Source organism: Phragmites australis, chromosome 9, assembly GCF_958298935.1.
Source record: "Phragmites australis chromosome 9, lpPhrAust1.1, whole genome shotgun sequence".
NCBI classification, from domain to species: Eukaryota; Viridiplantae; Streptophyta; class Magnoliopsida; order Poales; family Poaceae; genus Phragmites; species Phragmites australis.
This window is the reverse complement of record NC_084929.1, coordinates 8,764,269-8,779,551: the sequence shown is the minus strand read 5'-3', so window position 1 is coordinate 8,779,551 and position 15,283 is coordinate 8,764,269. Positions and strand designations below refer to the sequence as shown.

At 44.3% G+C, this 15,283-nt stretch overlaps 1 protein-coding gene across 2 annotated transcripts; it reads right to left on the bottom strand.

Annotated features, from left to right (window-relative positions):
- Positions 1-5,555: 5,555 nt before the first annotated feature.
- On the bottom strand, positions 5,556-11,744 carry LOC133928599 (uncharacterized). Of its 2 annotated transcripts, none has more exons than XM_062375007.1 (7): positions 7,551-11,744; positions 7,364-7,467; positions 7,112-7,284; positions 6,965-7,033; positions 6,824-6,899; positions 6,610-6,743; positions 5,556-6,535 (listed from the first exon to the last, which is right to left on the bottom strand). In XM_062375007.1, exons 1-7 carry the CDS (start codon positions 7,564-7,566, stop codon positions 6,307-6,309), a joined length of 801 nt encoding a protein of 266 aa, XP_062230991.1. In that variant the 5' UTR covers positions 7,567-11,744; the 3' UTR covers positions 5,556-6,306. The 2 variants fall into 2 exon arrangements, with proteins under 2 accessions (XP_062230991.1, XP_062230992.1); XM_062375008.1 differs by having other exon boundaries at positions 5,558-6,535; positions 6,652-6,743.
- Between the last annotated feature and the right edge of the window lie 3,539 nt (positions 11,745-15,283).

The window sequence follows — 15,283 nt, the reverse complement described above, 5'->3', positions numbered from 1 at the left end:
GCAGTACAAGACAGTCGAGCGAGAAGTCAACTTAGCCCTAACTAGGTCCACTCAGTATCTTAGGTGGTCAGAACAGTCGATCACATTTGATCAAACTGACCATCCAGTCACGATACCACATCCTGGTCGATACTGGGTCGTGGTCCAGCCGACCATACTCAACATCAAAGTTTCCAGAACTCTAGTCGATGGTGGTAGTTCACTCAACCTCATTTTCTCCAAAACCTTGGACAAGATGGGAATTCAGAGATCGGAGCTTAAAACAGAAGTCGAGCCTTTCCATGGCATAACTCCCAACTCATTGACCATGCCTCTTGGCTAGATCGAACTGCCGGTCATGTTTGGCACGCCCGACAATTTCCGCATAGAAAAGCTGACCTTTGATGTCACGAACTTCGAGATGACGTACAATATGATTCTAGGCCACCCAATGCTGGGCAAGTTCATGGTGATGGTTCACTATGCCTATCAAACGCTCAAGATCCCGAGTCCTAAGGGGGCCATTATAGTTAAAGGGGATCAGCGCGCGGCGGTCAAATGCGACAAGCAAAGCCTAGATATGGTCGAGCACTTCAGTTGAATGGTTATCATTCCCAAGGATGCAAATTCTAAGTGTCAAAGGCACCAAGATGTCGGGTCAAAGACTCCAAGCTCGTAAGTCTTAGTGGCACTTCTGAGTCTGACGATGCCAAAGGCAAGATAAACGACGAAGTCAATAACAAGAAGACCGGTGGTTGCGTCAAGGCAGTGCCCCTCAACCCATCTGAACCATCCAAGATGGTTAAGATTGGGGCCAATCTTGACCCCAAATAGCAACTCGAGCTCATCACCTTCCTCCAGGCATACCAAGACGTGTTCGCATGGCAACAATCTGATATGCCTGGGGTCCCCAAAGAGGTGATCAAGCATGGACTAGCTATTAAACCCAGCACCAAACCTGTGGTGCAGAAGCAGCAAAGATTTGCGTAAGATAGGAAGCGGGCCATCCAGGAGGAGATTGATAAGCTCCTAAAGGTGGGCTTCATTCGAGAAGTGTGTCATCCTACATGGCTCGCGAATCCCATCCTCGTGAAGAAGGCCAATGGCAGATGGAGAATGTGCGTCGACACCACCAATCTCAACAAGGCTTGCCCCAAGGATCATTTTCCTCTCTCGTGCATCGACCAGATCGTTGACTACGGTAGGCTGCGAATTGCTATGTTTTCTAGATGTCTATCCAGGGTATTATCAAATTAGCATGATTAGAGGATGAGGGGAAAACAACTTTTACTACTCCCTTCGGTGTATTTTGCTATGTAAAGATGCCGTTCAGTTTAAAAAATGCTGGTGATATGTATCAAAGGTGTATTCAAAATTGTCTACAATCCCAAATTGGGTACAATGTAGAAGCATACGTCGATGATGTTGTAGTCAAATCTGAAACCAAAATGCATTGGTTGACGATCTCATGGAAACATTCGACAACCTCAGGAAGTATCGCATGATGCTCAACCCCAAAAAGTGCACGTTTGGTGTGCTGTCCGCCAAGCTTCTCGACTTCCTGATGTCAAGTCGCGGCATTGAGGCCAACCCATGCAAAATTGAGGCTCTCGACCAGATGTGGTCACCTAGAACATTGAAGGAGGTTCTGAAACTGACATGTTGCATCGCTTCTCTAAGTAGATTCATTTCCAGGATGGACGAGCGAGGAATGCCTTTCTTCAAGTTGTTTAAGAAACAAGACCGATTCGAGTGACCAGAAGAAGCGGAATGCGCCTTCTAGGACTTAAAAAGGTACTTATCTTCTCCATTAATTCTTACACCGCCTAACGAGAAAGAGGAGCTCTTTTGTATATTGCAGCTACCCCATAAGTTGTAAGCACGGTACTAGCGGTCGAACAGGAATGTCCCAAGGAAAAGGCCAAGGTCCAAAAACTTGTTTATTACGTGAGCGAGGTTCTACACGATGCTAAGCTATGATACCCGCAAGTACAGAAGCTGATATATGCAGTCTTGATGTCTTCCTGGAAATTACGGCACTACTTTCAAGCACATAGGATCACGGTCATGACAACGTATCCGCTGAAGGATGTAATACACAATTGGGAAGCTACTGGACGAATCGTGCAATGGGCGGTAGAACTAAATGAGTTTGATGTAAGCTACGCACCATGCACAAGCGTGACATCCAGAGTGTTAGCAGATTTCATCGCTGAATGGACAAGCGTTGAAGAAACAAGGCTAAACATAGTCAAAGATCACTGTACACTCTTTTTTGATGGATCGCTCATGCTCCAGGGCTTGGTGGCTGGCATTGTGCTCAAATCTCCAACGGGCGACGAACATAGGTACGTTGTTCAATTAGATTTTAAATCTTCTAATAATGTTGCAGAATATGAAGGACTGGTAAATAGGCTTTGTATAGTTGCATCGCTTGGGATTAAACAACTTCTTGTGAAAGGGGACTCACAGCTAGTTGTAAACCAAGTTCAAAAGGAGTACCAATTCTTGGATGACAACATAGTGTCTTACTTACTCGAGGTACGAAAGCTCGAGCAAAAGTTTGAAGGGCTAGAAGTGACGCATATAAGAAGGAGTGATAACTCTGGTGCGGATGAACTTGCTAGACTCGGTTCTTCTCGGGCACCGGTATCCATAGGGGTCTTCGTTGAGAAACTCCTTAAGCCATCTGTCCCAACAGTTCGGCGAATGGATGTTGCTCAACCCGACCAGCAGTCTAGTTAGGTCAGCGAGGCAGAACCCGTAGACACGGATGTTGCACTACTCAAATGCAACCTGACTTGGATGACTCTATACCAAACCTATCTCGAGGGTCGAGACATCCCTGATGATGATGCGTCTTTAGAGAAAATTGCTCGTAAATCCAAGCTCTACGTTTTGGTAGACGGCAAGCTCTACCGAAAGGGGAGTAATGGAATCTTGATGAAGTGCATCACTCAGGAAGAGGGCAATAAAATATTGCTCGATATCCATGGAGGCACGTGTGGTAATCATGTGTCTTCTCGCACCTTGGTCGAAAAAAAATTTCACCAGGGATTCTATTGGCCAACTGCTCTCCAGAATGCTTCCGAGCTGGTCAAAAAGTGTGAAAGATGCCAATTTTTATGAAGACAGACCAATCGACCAGCCCAAGCTCTGCAAATAATTCCTCTTTCTTGGCCTTTCTCCCTCTGGGGCTTGGATATTCTGGGACCGTTCCCAAGGGCCTAAGGTGGTTACAAGTTTCTATTCGTGGCTATCGACACATTCACCAAGTGGATAGAGGCCGAACCCGTAGGAAAAATAACCGCAGAAGCGGCCAAGAAGTTAATGAGGAGCATAATTACTCAATTTAGCATTCCGCATCGGATTATTACAGATAACGGTAGCCAGTTCAGAAGTAGAACCTTCATTGCGTTCTGCGAAGAATTCGGCATTAAGACTTGTTTCGCCTCTGTAGCTCACCCGCAGAGTAATGGTCAAGTTGAGCGTGCTAATGGTATAGTCTTGCAGGGTATCAAAACTCGGGTCTTTGACATGCTAAAAGCCTACTTGAAACACTTGGTAAAAGAGCTTCCCTCGGTACTATGGGCCATTCGTACATCGACTAATAGGGCCACAGGTGAAACTCCATTCTTCTTAGTTTATGGAGCGAAAGCGGTGCTCTTGACTGAGTTGCAGTTTAAATCACCTTGAGTGGAAAGTTACTTTGAAGAAGGGTAGGAGCACTTACGAGCAGATGACATAAATTTACTCGAGGAGTACCAAGATCAAGCATCTATTCGAGCGGCTAAGTATCAGCATGTGTTGTATAGATATCAAAGCCAGAAAATTAAACCCAAGCAACTCGCTGCTAGGGACCTCGTCCTATGGAAGGTGCAGAAACAGGCCCAGCGCCACAAGTTATCGCCTAAGTGGGAAGGACCCCTTACATAGTAGTCGAGGTCACTCGACGTGGGTCGGTGTGGCTATCTACTCCAAACAGCGAGATACTCGAGCACTCGTTGAACATTGATCAACTCCGAAAGTTCTATTCATAGAAAAGATAGGTTACAGGTAAGTCGATTACATTCAATTCAGTTGGCTATTCGATTACATAGTTTTTTCTTTTTCACTCTAATCCATGTGGCTAGTGCAATATTCACAGAAAGGATCAGCTTAGGTCTTGCAAAAAACCTCCAAGAGTTTGGAAGCGTATGGACCCTTATTCGCCCTTGAACGAGTCGAGGAACCTTTTATACTCCTCCCTCGGGCGGCAGCTGACCATTCCGGGAACCGGCTACCAACCAGCATAGGGACCACGGAATGTGGCTAAGACGAAGACCCTGCTGGAGCTACTGGCTAGCGCCGTTGATGCCGAGTGGTCTTTTGCATGGTGCGAAGGTGATCTGGCAGTTGTCGACGGAGAAGATGATCGCGCCTCCTTAGTTGGTGATGACCTGAAGGCTCCACCATTGAAATCCTCGATGGCGACTTGGTCGATGATCCGGTCGAGATAACCACTATTCTCAATCCTCCCCCGTGTAGAGCGTTGTGCTGTCTGGCTTGAAGCATAGGTCTCGATGTAATGGCGAACACACTAAATGAGGGGACGGCGATTATCTGCGGTGGGCGCTTCTTCCCTCTCTTTCTTAGGCATGTCACTCGAGTCCTCGTTGTTGGAGGAAACAATGATGATTTCAGAGGGGACCATGTCGAGAGGCCTAGGGAGAGGACTTCTGGGATTAGTTCACGAGGTGGAGATGGAGTGGAGATTATGGCTTCAAGCTCTACAAGTCCTAGAAGGCAATGTGCAAAGGAAACAAAGGGGGCGATGTGAAGGATAGACAGCTTTGAGTTCCCTCTATTTATAGCGGGGGGAATGGGTCGTACTGTATAAACGTAGTTATCAAGATCTGAAACGATGGCGTCACCTCAGGCACGTAGCGCATTCGGCGGAAGTAGAGATGTCATGATGGCATTATGGCTTGTCTCATCTCTACAAAGAGGGATGGGCGGCCAATACGACGCGTCAAATCAAGATTGCGGTGAAAATGAGCACAAACGGGAGTGGGTTTTTAATGCCAACCTACCTGGCGGTTCGAGCTCACTCGGCATCCACATTGCAGTTAAACCAATAATGCTCGGGGGCTTGCACTCTCGAGTATTCAATCGAGGATGGTGTGTTGGTGCTCATGCTCTACTACTCGTTCCAATTATCACATGGGGCATTGAGTCGAGAGCTACATCATGCATTTTTTATGCTTACGCTCTACTCTCCACTCGATTATTACATCGAGTGTAGAGTCGGGGGCTACATCATGTTTTTGATGCTTTTGCTTTGTTCTATGATGTTAGTGTTTTTTACACTCGAATTCAGTCATTGAGCGAAAAGACAAGGGTCACACCAAATATATATTGATTCATATGCTCTACTCTCTATCTTGATTACCACATCAAACAGAGAGTCGGGGCTACATCGCATACTTTCAATGCTGGAGCTTTACTCTTTGTTCGACGACATTATCGAGTCCATAGTCGAGAGCAATAAAATTACTTTCCAATAATTGGTACAGGTTGACAGATGCATAATCGTATGGTCTTGATAATGATGACAACATGTATCTATCAGTTATTGCATCTACTTATGCTAATCCTATTTCATCGACAAGAAAATAGTAGACAAAAGCATAATAGACTGGCAAAGTGTAGCATTGATACGGGCATTCTCAGATCATAAAATATATTTTTACAAGTGCCAGAACAGGATGGACCATCAGTCTGAGGGACTCTCCTCACTATCATCACTAGGCAAACTAAGCCTTAGAGACTTAACAAAGGCTGAAACCACCGGCTGGACACTTTCGACAAGTTTTGCGGCCTCCTCGCTAGTACAATTAAACCCGACTATCACCAACGAGGTATCGAGCGTAGGATTGTAACTCTTGAGTATACCAAGCAATGTAGCGGCGCTTGCAGAAGCTGATTGGGTGATGTGGTCGAGTGTCTGCTCCTTCAGCTCTGGATGAGCTAGGACAACAGCATCCCATGTGGGCAATGGCGGCATCCCATTTAGTCATCATGGCTTTCTTTTCATCTCGCGCGGTGTTCACCTGGTTCCTGAGTCTCTCCCGATACTTAACATCATCGTAAATCTTCTTCATTGCGTCAGCAATAAGTTTTTTCTTGTTGCTACAGGAGGACCCAAGGCCTGAAAAAGTAAACCAGAAAGTAATTTTTGTTAGTCACCCAATAATCAAATCACACACTTGTGATCAGGGACAGACTTGCGTTTAATTATCTCCCTCTTGGCTTCGAGCTTTTTGTGGTGGTTGGCCTTGGCGGCAGCTACCTGGGCACTTGTGACTTGGAGAAGACCTTTATTGCTACCCATGTGTCATTGGTTGGAATTGATATTGAGGTTTCTTTTCCCTTGAGTTGCAGGTCTTCTTTGGGCATGCTCGAAGTAGGATCTTTAATCTGAGAAGTTGGATCCGAGGCCGAGTCAACCTGAGGAGTTAGCCACGGATGACTAGTGGAGACACTGGTAGCCTTGGTTTGCGCCTCGGTCGATAGTCTGCAGTCAACAGAATAAGGGAAGAGGAAAAAAGACTGTCAGTCAACCAATCGAGATCAGAATCCAGGACGAACCTCTTTGAAATTGGAAAGTGCGAGATGATGCTTGACTTTGGCCTTTTTGTGGTCATCTTCTTTGTTCTTGGTTTGGCAAGCAGAGCCACTGGAGGAGTTACACGTGGATCAGGCAAAGCCAAGACATCAGTAACCTGCAAAGAACCAGACGATAAGAATTTGTTATCGAGTGAAAGTATGACCAGCTAAAGAGCGATAATTCGACTAAAATTACCTCTCTAGTCGAGCCATCACGGATGATGGTCCCTTGAGTGGCGATTGCAAGGATGCTCCAGACGTCCCCTAAAAAGCTGCCCATGCAAATTCGTCATCAGAAGAATGACTCAAAGAAAATCAATAACTTGAGAAGAGTTACCTTTTTGGCTGGGTCATCGAGAGTGGTAGTTGCTCGAGGAGGCAATTGGGTAGATACGCTGGCCGTTCCCTAACAAAAAGCTATTCATCACAACCGAATGCATTCTAGTATCCAATTAGGAAAAAAGAAGATAATAAGGACTTCTACTTCAACACTCGAGGACTCCTTCGCTTGCGCTTGAGAGGGGGATGATCTCTTTGATCGAAGAGACCCCTCAGCCGCCTCATTGGTTGATCCCTTCCCCTTATCGGCAACATCAGCGAAAGAAGTGCCATCGGGATCAAAGACCTCGCTCGAAAGGATGTGTCCTTGGTGGAAGACTGGAGCCAACGGTCATACAAATAAGTCAGATCAAATGGACGATAACCGGTCCTACTTTTCCATTAAGAAAATCCTTACATCTGGTCGAGGATTCTCAAGGGAGTAAGGCATAATGTCACACTCTGGTGCGCTGAAAGAGAAAAGCTTGTTCAACCGGGCAGTGACATCCTGAATAGGCAGAGCTGAGAAAGAGAAGAAAGGTTTACTCGACAAAGTTCTAAACTTATAGCAAAACAAAAAGGGCAAAATGCTAACTAAGCCTTACATCTGGCTGCATCCATGGAAGCATCATGATCCCCACTGTATTTTCAAGACAGGCGTGTTCGCGCCTTCAAAGGACTTAATCTCTTATTAATAAAGTCTCTGGCCACATGCCACCCAGTTAGGCCAAATTGCCTCAACATGCCAATCCTGTTGGCGAAATGGGTGGTGTGGTCCGACTGTCGGTGCTCTTGTGTCCAAGATGGATTTTGGACGGGAAAAAGACCTCTATACACTAAAACAAAACCAATCGAGTCAGGATTGGAGATGTAAAACCAAAGTTCTTTCCAATCTTTCGACCAAGAAGAGGTTAAGGGAACCAAGATATAGGAGTTCTTCATTCCACTCCTTAATTGGAAACCACACCCCCCTACACATTTATTCTCAATAATCCTTTTCAGTTGGCTCAATACCAAGGAAAGCCTCACAAAGATGATCAAAAACAATCAACATGGTGACAGAGTTGGGGTTCAGATGGTGAAATTCAATTTGATATCGATTGAGTACACTGAGGAGAAACTTGGAAGGAGGAATGTTAAAACCACAACGGAAGAAGGACTCGAAAACTACAAACTCATGCTCAATCTTGCAGGAAGGGAATCTCTCACCGAATACCGTCTCCATTCAACTAGGCTGCACGGCGACACCACTCCTTCCGCTTCAAGTTCCGCCAGCCGAGATTCTTGCATTGCCGAGGGTATCCAGGCCTCAATCATAAATCTCGCCTCATCGTACTGATCGGGCGAGGTGCCAGCAGCTGCTGCATCTGACTGCTTCTTCGGGGAGGAGGAAGTCGAGATCTCTGAGGAAGAGTTGGGATCCATGGATGTAAAAGTTCTTTCTAGCGATAGTGCGTGCTGGGGCGAAGAAAGCTAAAAGGCTTGTGCATGATGACTAGTGGCAATGACGAGGAATGGCCACTACAAGTCCAGGTCATACAGGTAAATAGTCAAAAGTTTACCGTCTCTTTGACAACCACGCCCATTTTTACCACTCTTCGGCTGGCATGAAAAGCGATATGATGACGATGTGTGAATCTTTGCACACCCTTTTACCCACATTAAATGCGCCTACACCCATCGTTCCAAATTTTGAAAGGTTTTTTTAACTCTACTCAGAGTCGAGTGTCGATCAGTTGAGTTCTTTAGTCTCTTTCTTCAAGTCCCAAGTGCGGTTAGCCGCAGGGGGCTCGACCCGACTGAGCTTCCACTTGATACTCGTGGAAGGACCCGTCGATATTCAATTCTTTCGACTATGAGCCTGATCCACTTTACTCGACCAAGCTTAAACTTGGTGGTATTCGAGTGGGCGCTTATGAAAACCTTTCCTCCTGAGTAGAGTTAGGGGCTACTATCGGATATCTAACTATGAGGTACATGCGCATAAGAAATATATCATATAAAGATAGGGTATGTACAATACATATTAAGAAGCTTTAGATATCACAGAACCGAATCAGCGGTACCTAATACACCCAGAATCAAGGAAGTACATATCATGAATGTTTCGATTGGTTACCTAACTCGATATGATTAGTACTCAAAACAGATTTATCTACCTGAACAATCAAGGAAGATAACTCTCTATCGATCATGGCTAGATAGGAGACGGTACCTCACCCATATATAAGGCAAAAAGGGTGGGGGAAGAGGAGGAACTCGAGGCAAGCATCAAGACCCTAGCAGTTAAGATATTCGGAGACTTTAGCTTTAGATTAGATTGGATCTGATATACTCTCTATAATAGTTTTAGCCACATTGCTTATACTCGAGATCATCAATATATGGTAGCAACACCCACACAGGACGTAAGGTATTACTCCAATCAGAGGCCTGAACCTGTATACATCGATTGTCTCATCTCGTGATTAATCCCTGCACTCGAAGGTATCTAGTCAATTTACGGACACATTGTCAGGAACTAATCTTCGACATATATCATGGCAGCCATGCGCACCAAGTGTTGGATGAAATGCAGGGAGCATTTATCAATTCTAGGGGTGATGCCCTGGTCCCCGACTTCAGGCTAAAGCGCCAACAAGCTGCGCAGCACTAGACCAAGCTCCTTTTCTATTGGGATGCTTCGGTATCAAGCCAACTGCATGTCTAGAGTGGTATGCAGCACCAGAGTCACATCTTGAGATATTGTTTTGTATTAGCTGCAGTATAAACACCTTGGCCAAGAAACATCGTGTGATTTCAGTTGTTTCTAGTGTTGTTGCGTATGATTGGACAAATGCAGTTGCGCAATGCCAGGATAATTCTATGGGAAACATGATCATTTGGCAATGCATGCATAATTACAAGGCTTTCTAAGTGATCATAACTACTCAAGAGCATCAATTCCAGATTCCGGTTGCCACGATAGAATTATATTCCCTCACACTAAGAGTCATGAAAAGTCTGCACTTGAATATGCATGCAAATCAGTATTTATGTTCTTTCCTGGCAGACAATTGGAATTCTTTTGGACATGAGCAGCCAGTACTGTTATCAATGAAATGGCTTATACAAAGTCCTTGGTCAACAACCACTTGGCTTCTAGTCATGGGAAGAAAGTTCACAGTCAAAAGACTAATCAGCTTTCAAGTAAAGGTGGATGCCCACCAAAACTACACCTTCAAGTGTCCATGCTGGCTTGATTATCAAAGCGACACCACTCATGACTATTGGATTCTCATTATGGTTGGTCAATATTGCACTAAGTATTTTGCTTCATCAGCTTGGGGGCAAACCGAGTTTCAAGGGGGGAGGAATGTCATCTTCTTAGTCCTCTTTTTTGTACTCTTGCAAATTTACAAGGCAATGCAAATGGTTTCATATTTGAATTCAAAACTAGCTAATTCTAAAGCAAGGCATCTAACTGTTGAAATATGTGCGATATAAATAGCATATATATACATATTCCTCTAAGAAGATAATAAAAACAGTAGATCAAAAATAACAAAGACAAGAAATTGAAATACATGTCTTTTATACCATGAGCACTGAGAAGGTAAACCATAAATAAAATCTGAATTGATCTAGATGACATATTCATATGGCTCTCAGACTGATCAAATCAGCTGGCTCCAGATCAATAAAGATCTACTCCCAAGCTGACCACTAAATCATATCACTAATTAAGCTAGAACATGAGATCACACCTAGATGACAACCTTAATTTACAATTCTCTGTATTCCACAAATTCCTGGCTATAACAGCAAGTATATCTTTACTGAAAATCAGAATTCAGCACATACCCAGCAACGAGCTCTTTATTGAAAATCAGAATTCAACACATAGCCAGCATCTAGCCTTCTCAGAACTAATAAACAAAACTTTAAAACCTTTCTGCACAAGGGACAGAAAGTAATCTAGAATCTATTCCAAGCTGCTGAGTGCTGAGCAATCTCCACAATGTGCTGAATTCAGAAATACTTGCTACTCAGGTCCAGGAGTGCAAATTAACAAGCAGTGACAGATAACTCAAGCAAAATCAGCACACAGGAGATCAGACTCCTTCTAATCAAAATTGAAGGATCATATCACTGCTCATACAAATTGCAGACAGAGAATCAAGGTTGTATCTATTGTACTCAACATTCTAACTCAATTTCAATGAAATTCGTCATCACAGAGCAATTGTATCATGCATCTATCAGTTCAGATCAGTGAAATAGAGAACTCACAGTGAATATGCTGGAAAGGCTGGAGAGTGAGGCAAGGCACAGCACGAACGCTGCAGTCCCAGAAATCCAATCAACCGACTTTGCCGTCGGATGGAGGGAAGACGGAGATACAATACCTCAACCGCACCACCTCTGCAGTGCGGGCGAACCTTGGCAGCGCAGCTCCGAGCACCAACAAGATACCTCCAGTGCTGCAAGAGCTTAGGCCAAAGCCTCGGTTGGAGTCCAAGCTCTCAACCCCGAAGCTCAAATCACAGAGAGGAAAAGAGGGGAAAACCCAAGGTGTGAGATGCCCACTGTGATCTTATCTCTGGAATCCAAGCCAAGACTCGGTAGAAAAAGGGAAGAAAGGCGGCGAGCAACTCACGGCGCAGAGGAGCCCCTCCGAACCCTCCGCGAGCCCATCCCTATCCGGACCATCAGACGGCCAGCACACGCCCGGGATCCACAGCCGAGCTGCATCGCGAGAAGAACGGAGATGAGGTTCCAGCCGCTGCAGCCGCCTCCACCCTGAAGGGGATTTTTCCTTTTTTTTCCTCCTCAGTTGTTCAGCTGACACCATTTAGGGCAAACCCACTTGGGCCCAACCAGATGACGGCCCAGACATAGCAAAGATTCGGCCCAGAGATGCACAACCACATTGAAATTTCTAAAATAAATACAGCACTAACAACATGTAGCTGCTATTTAGTTGTAATACTAAATCTAAGCAAAGAACTACATGATATATGCATTTTACCAAACACCTGGTGTACAAGCCTGAAACAGTCAGGACATCTTCCTTCCTGATCGAGGTTCGAATGCAGCACCAGGTGTGCCCACCATCTCCAAATAGAACTGAATAAAAAAATATCATGTAGCTGTGTTAAAACGAGCAGGTTTTTGCAGACTGATTTATTGCAACAACGACTACCAAACGAATGAGAAAGAAACAGTGCGCTGGCAACCTAGGTCGCGGCCTTGCAGACGACGAGCACGGAATGGAGGGAGCCGAGGGGCCAATGGCGCGAGCGGAGCGTGGAGGCACGGTAGGTGGATGGGCGGGTGACAACGGACGACTATGGTGTTAGAAATTGGGCAGTTGCTCCCAATGGTTGAATGATCAAATAGGTGTCTGTTTGAGAGGGATGCTCACCTCATCGACATATACATATTTGTAACAATCATCTATGAAAGATTAAGAGTTTGAATTATTATTTTATCTACTATTATACATTGCAATCCATATTACTCTCAACACATTATCAATATCAAATTTGGGTTTAGATATGCCTTCCTCTTTTCTGGTGCACATGTCTTTTGCTTCTTGTTGTGTCTGCATTTACCTTTAAAATTCGTTGGTTGGTTTCTAGAAGAGTTATCAAACTTATTGTTGTTCTGGACATTAGAATGTATTTCATGTAAAGGAGCAACGCCTATTGGACGCTGATAATGATTCATTAGAAGAAGTTCATCACGCTTTTTTGCCTGAAGTAATACATGTATCAAGTCAGAATAAACTTGGTATTCTCTTGCACGATATTACTGCTGTAAGATCCTATCAGCGAGAACCATAGTAGATAAAGTTTTCTCTATCTTTTTCGCTTTTGTAGGTTCTTTTTCATAAAAACACAACTTGGAATATATTTTATGAACAACATAATTGTAATCTCTGATGAATTTGAAATTCTGCCAATGAATTTGAAATCCTAGAGTCGGAGATGAGTCCATTCATGACTTGAATCAAGCAGAATGGCTGCCTTATGCTATTCATATCTATTTTGAGAGCTAGCCATAATATACTCGGATTTTCTTCCATCAGATACTCTGATTTAAGATCTGAATGGACATGGTGCCTTATTATGTATAATTCACTATATTTAACTTGCTTTGTGAGTGGTGGATCTCCCTCTTAGGAAGGTTGGAGTGCCGCTACCATTCCGCGGGACGCAAGACTAACCTTGACATCCATTCTCCATATCGGGTGGTTGTGACCATCCAGTACGAGTATATCGAACTCCTTGTTGGTCATCTTGACCTACATGGATTTAAAACCATAGATTTGACTAATTTACTATTAGTAATTAAAAATCATCATGGTATTGTTGTAATAATGATGCAAAATATGTAAATTCAAGTTTAGACTTGAATTATATAGTGTAGACCTCACCTCGGCGCTTAGGGTTTCACCCCACCTCGCTCACCACACCGTTGCATCCCCTCCTCTACTCTGCCGTTGTGCCGTCGCGCTACCTCACCATTTAGCATGAGGTGTACTCCTCCCTATCGGAGGAGGAGGTCGGGTCACCTATGTGACCGTCGATGTGGGCCCCGAAGTGGAAACTTGAGGATGGCAGGGTCCAAGATCCCAAGCAAAGGCCAGGCCAACGGTTCACCACTGAGGTCATGAAGAGACGGAGGACACAACCAGCCGAGTAGAGGGATTTGTTGAGGTCCCTTCACCTGCGGGAGTGGTGAGGATGGGGACTACACAACATGGAGGATAGGAGCCACCTGAGGTGGATCGAATCGTCAGGTCGTTGAGGAAGGGGGGTAACCCATGGCGAGCCGCCATAGTACCGCTCGGGTTAACTGAGGGCATCGGCGTGACTTCGTGGGTCACCGACAGGACTTGCGTCAGAGCGGGTGCACCATTGTTGATGCAGCGCACCGCTGTGGCAGCAATGCTGGGCACGTCCTAACCAACAGTGGGTTCTAGAGCTATGCCAAATATGTTGACAACAACGTATGAAATATTGCTTGTGCGACGAGTTGCACAAGCACCGTTTGAGCTAGAAAGAAAAAGTAGCACAAAGGGTGATGATTGATGTCATTGTATATATGAATGTTTTACAATGACTTCAATCATCCAATTTAACTTATGTAAGTTAAATTGATTGGATTAGTTGTCTAGTATCAGTAGCTCTCCTTGACCTACGCAACCATCACTGGATCTGAGTATAATAGATTAAGAACCATCGTAACCACTACATCACTACTCTATGGTTATCAACCATCGAGGCAGTCCAATTACAGCGTGCCACCCCACCACCATCCGGTGCTCGTCTACTCCTTTGCCCCACCCCCATTGTTGTTCCATCGCCCATGTCCAAAACCCTAACCTTTCTCGTAGCCAGAGAGGTAGTCGAGGAATTGGTAGTCAGGGTCCTCTCTTCCCTGAAGAGAGTCTTCTTCTTGCTCAGCCAGGTATCTTACCTTAAAATTCAAGAATAACCACTCAAATCCCTTGAACACATTGAAGGCGATATATGTGGTCCTATCCAACCATTAACTAGACCATTTAGGTATTTCATGATTCTAATAGATGCATCTACACGATGGTCTCACGTGTGTCTCTTGTCTACACGAAACCATACATTTGCCAAAATAATGGCTCAAATTATTAAATTACGAGCACATTATCCTGAAAATTGAATTCAATCAATTCGAATGGACAATGCTGTAGAATTCTCCTCACGTGCCTTCAATGACTATTGTATGGCCCTAGGAATTCAAGTTCAGCATTTTGTCCCATATGTCCATACTAAAAATAGTTTGACAGAGTCCCTTATCAACATAATTAAGCTCACTGCAGGACCCTTATTACAAAATTATGACTTACCAACTTCTTGTTCGGGTCATGTAGTTTTACACGCTACTAACTTAATTCAATTGTGGCCTACTGCATATTATAGTATTTCCCCTCTACAATTAGTACGTGGAAATCTACCAAGTATTTCCCATCTGCTTAAATTCGGCAGCATACAACCATACATCCATAGGCCCACACAAAAAAAATGGGATCTACGTGGTATATAAATCTCTGTCGATCATTAAATACCTCGAGCCCCTCACCGGGGACTATTCATGACCCAATATGCTGATTGTATATGAGGATCATTTCCTGGCATTACAAGGAGATTTCAAGTACCAGAAAGAATGTTAGGAAATCAATTGGAATGTCTAAGGTATTTCCACCTCAGATCCACGTATTCAAGAATCTAAACTTGTAACAGCCAAATTTCTCAAAATCAATAAAGCCAAAAACTTTTCCCAAAAGAAATAAAAGAATTTGCAAAATTAAATA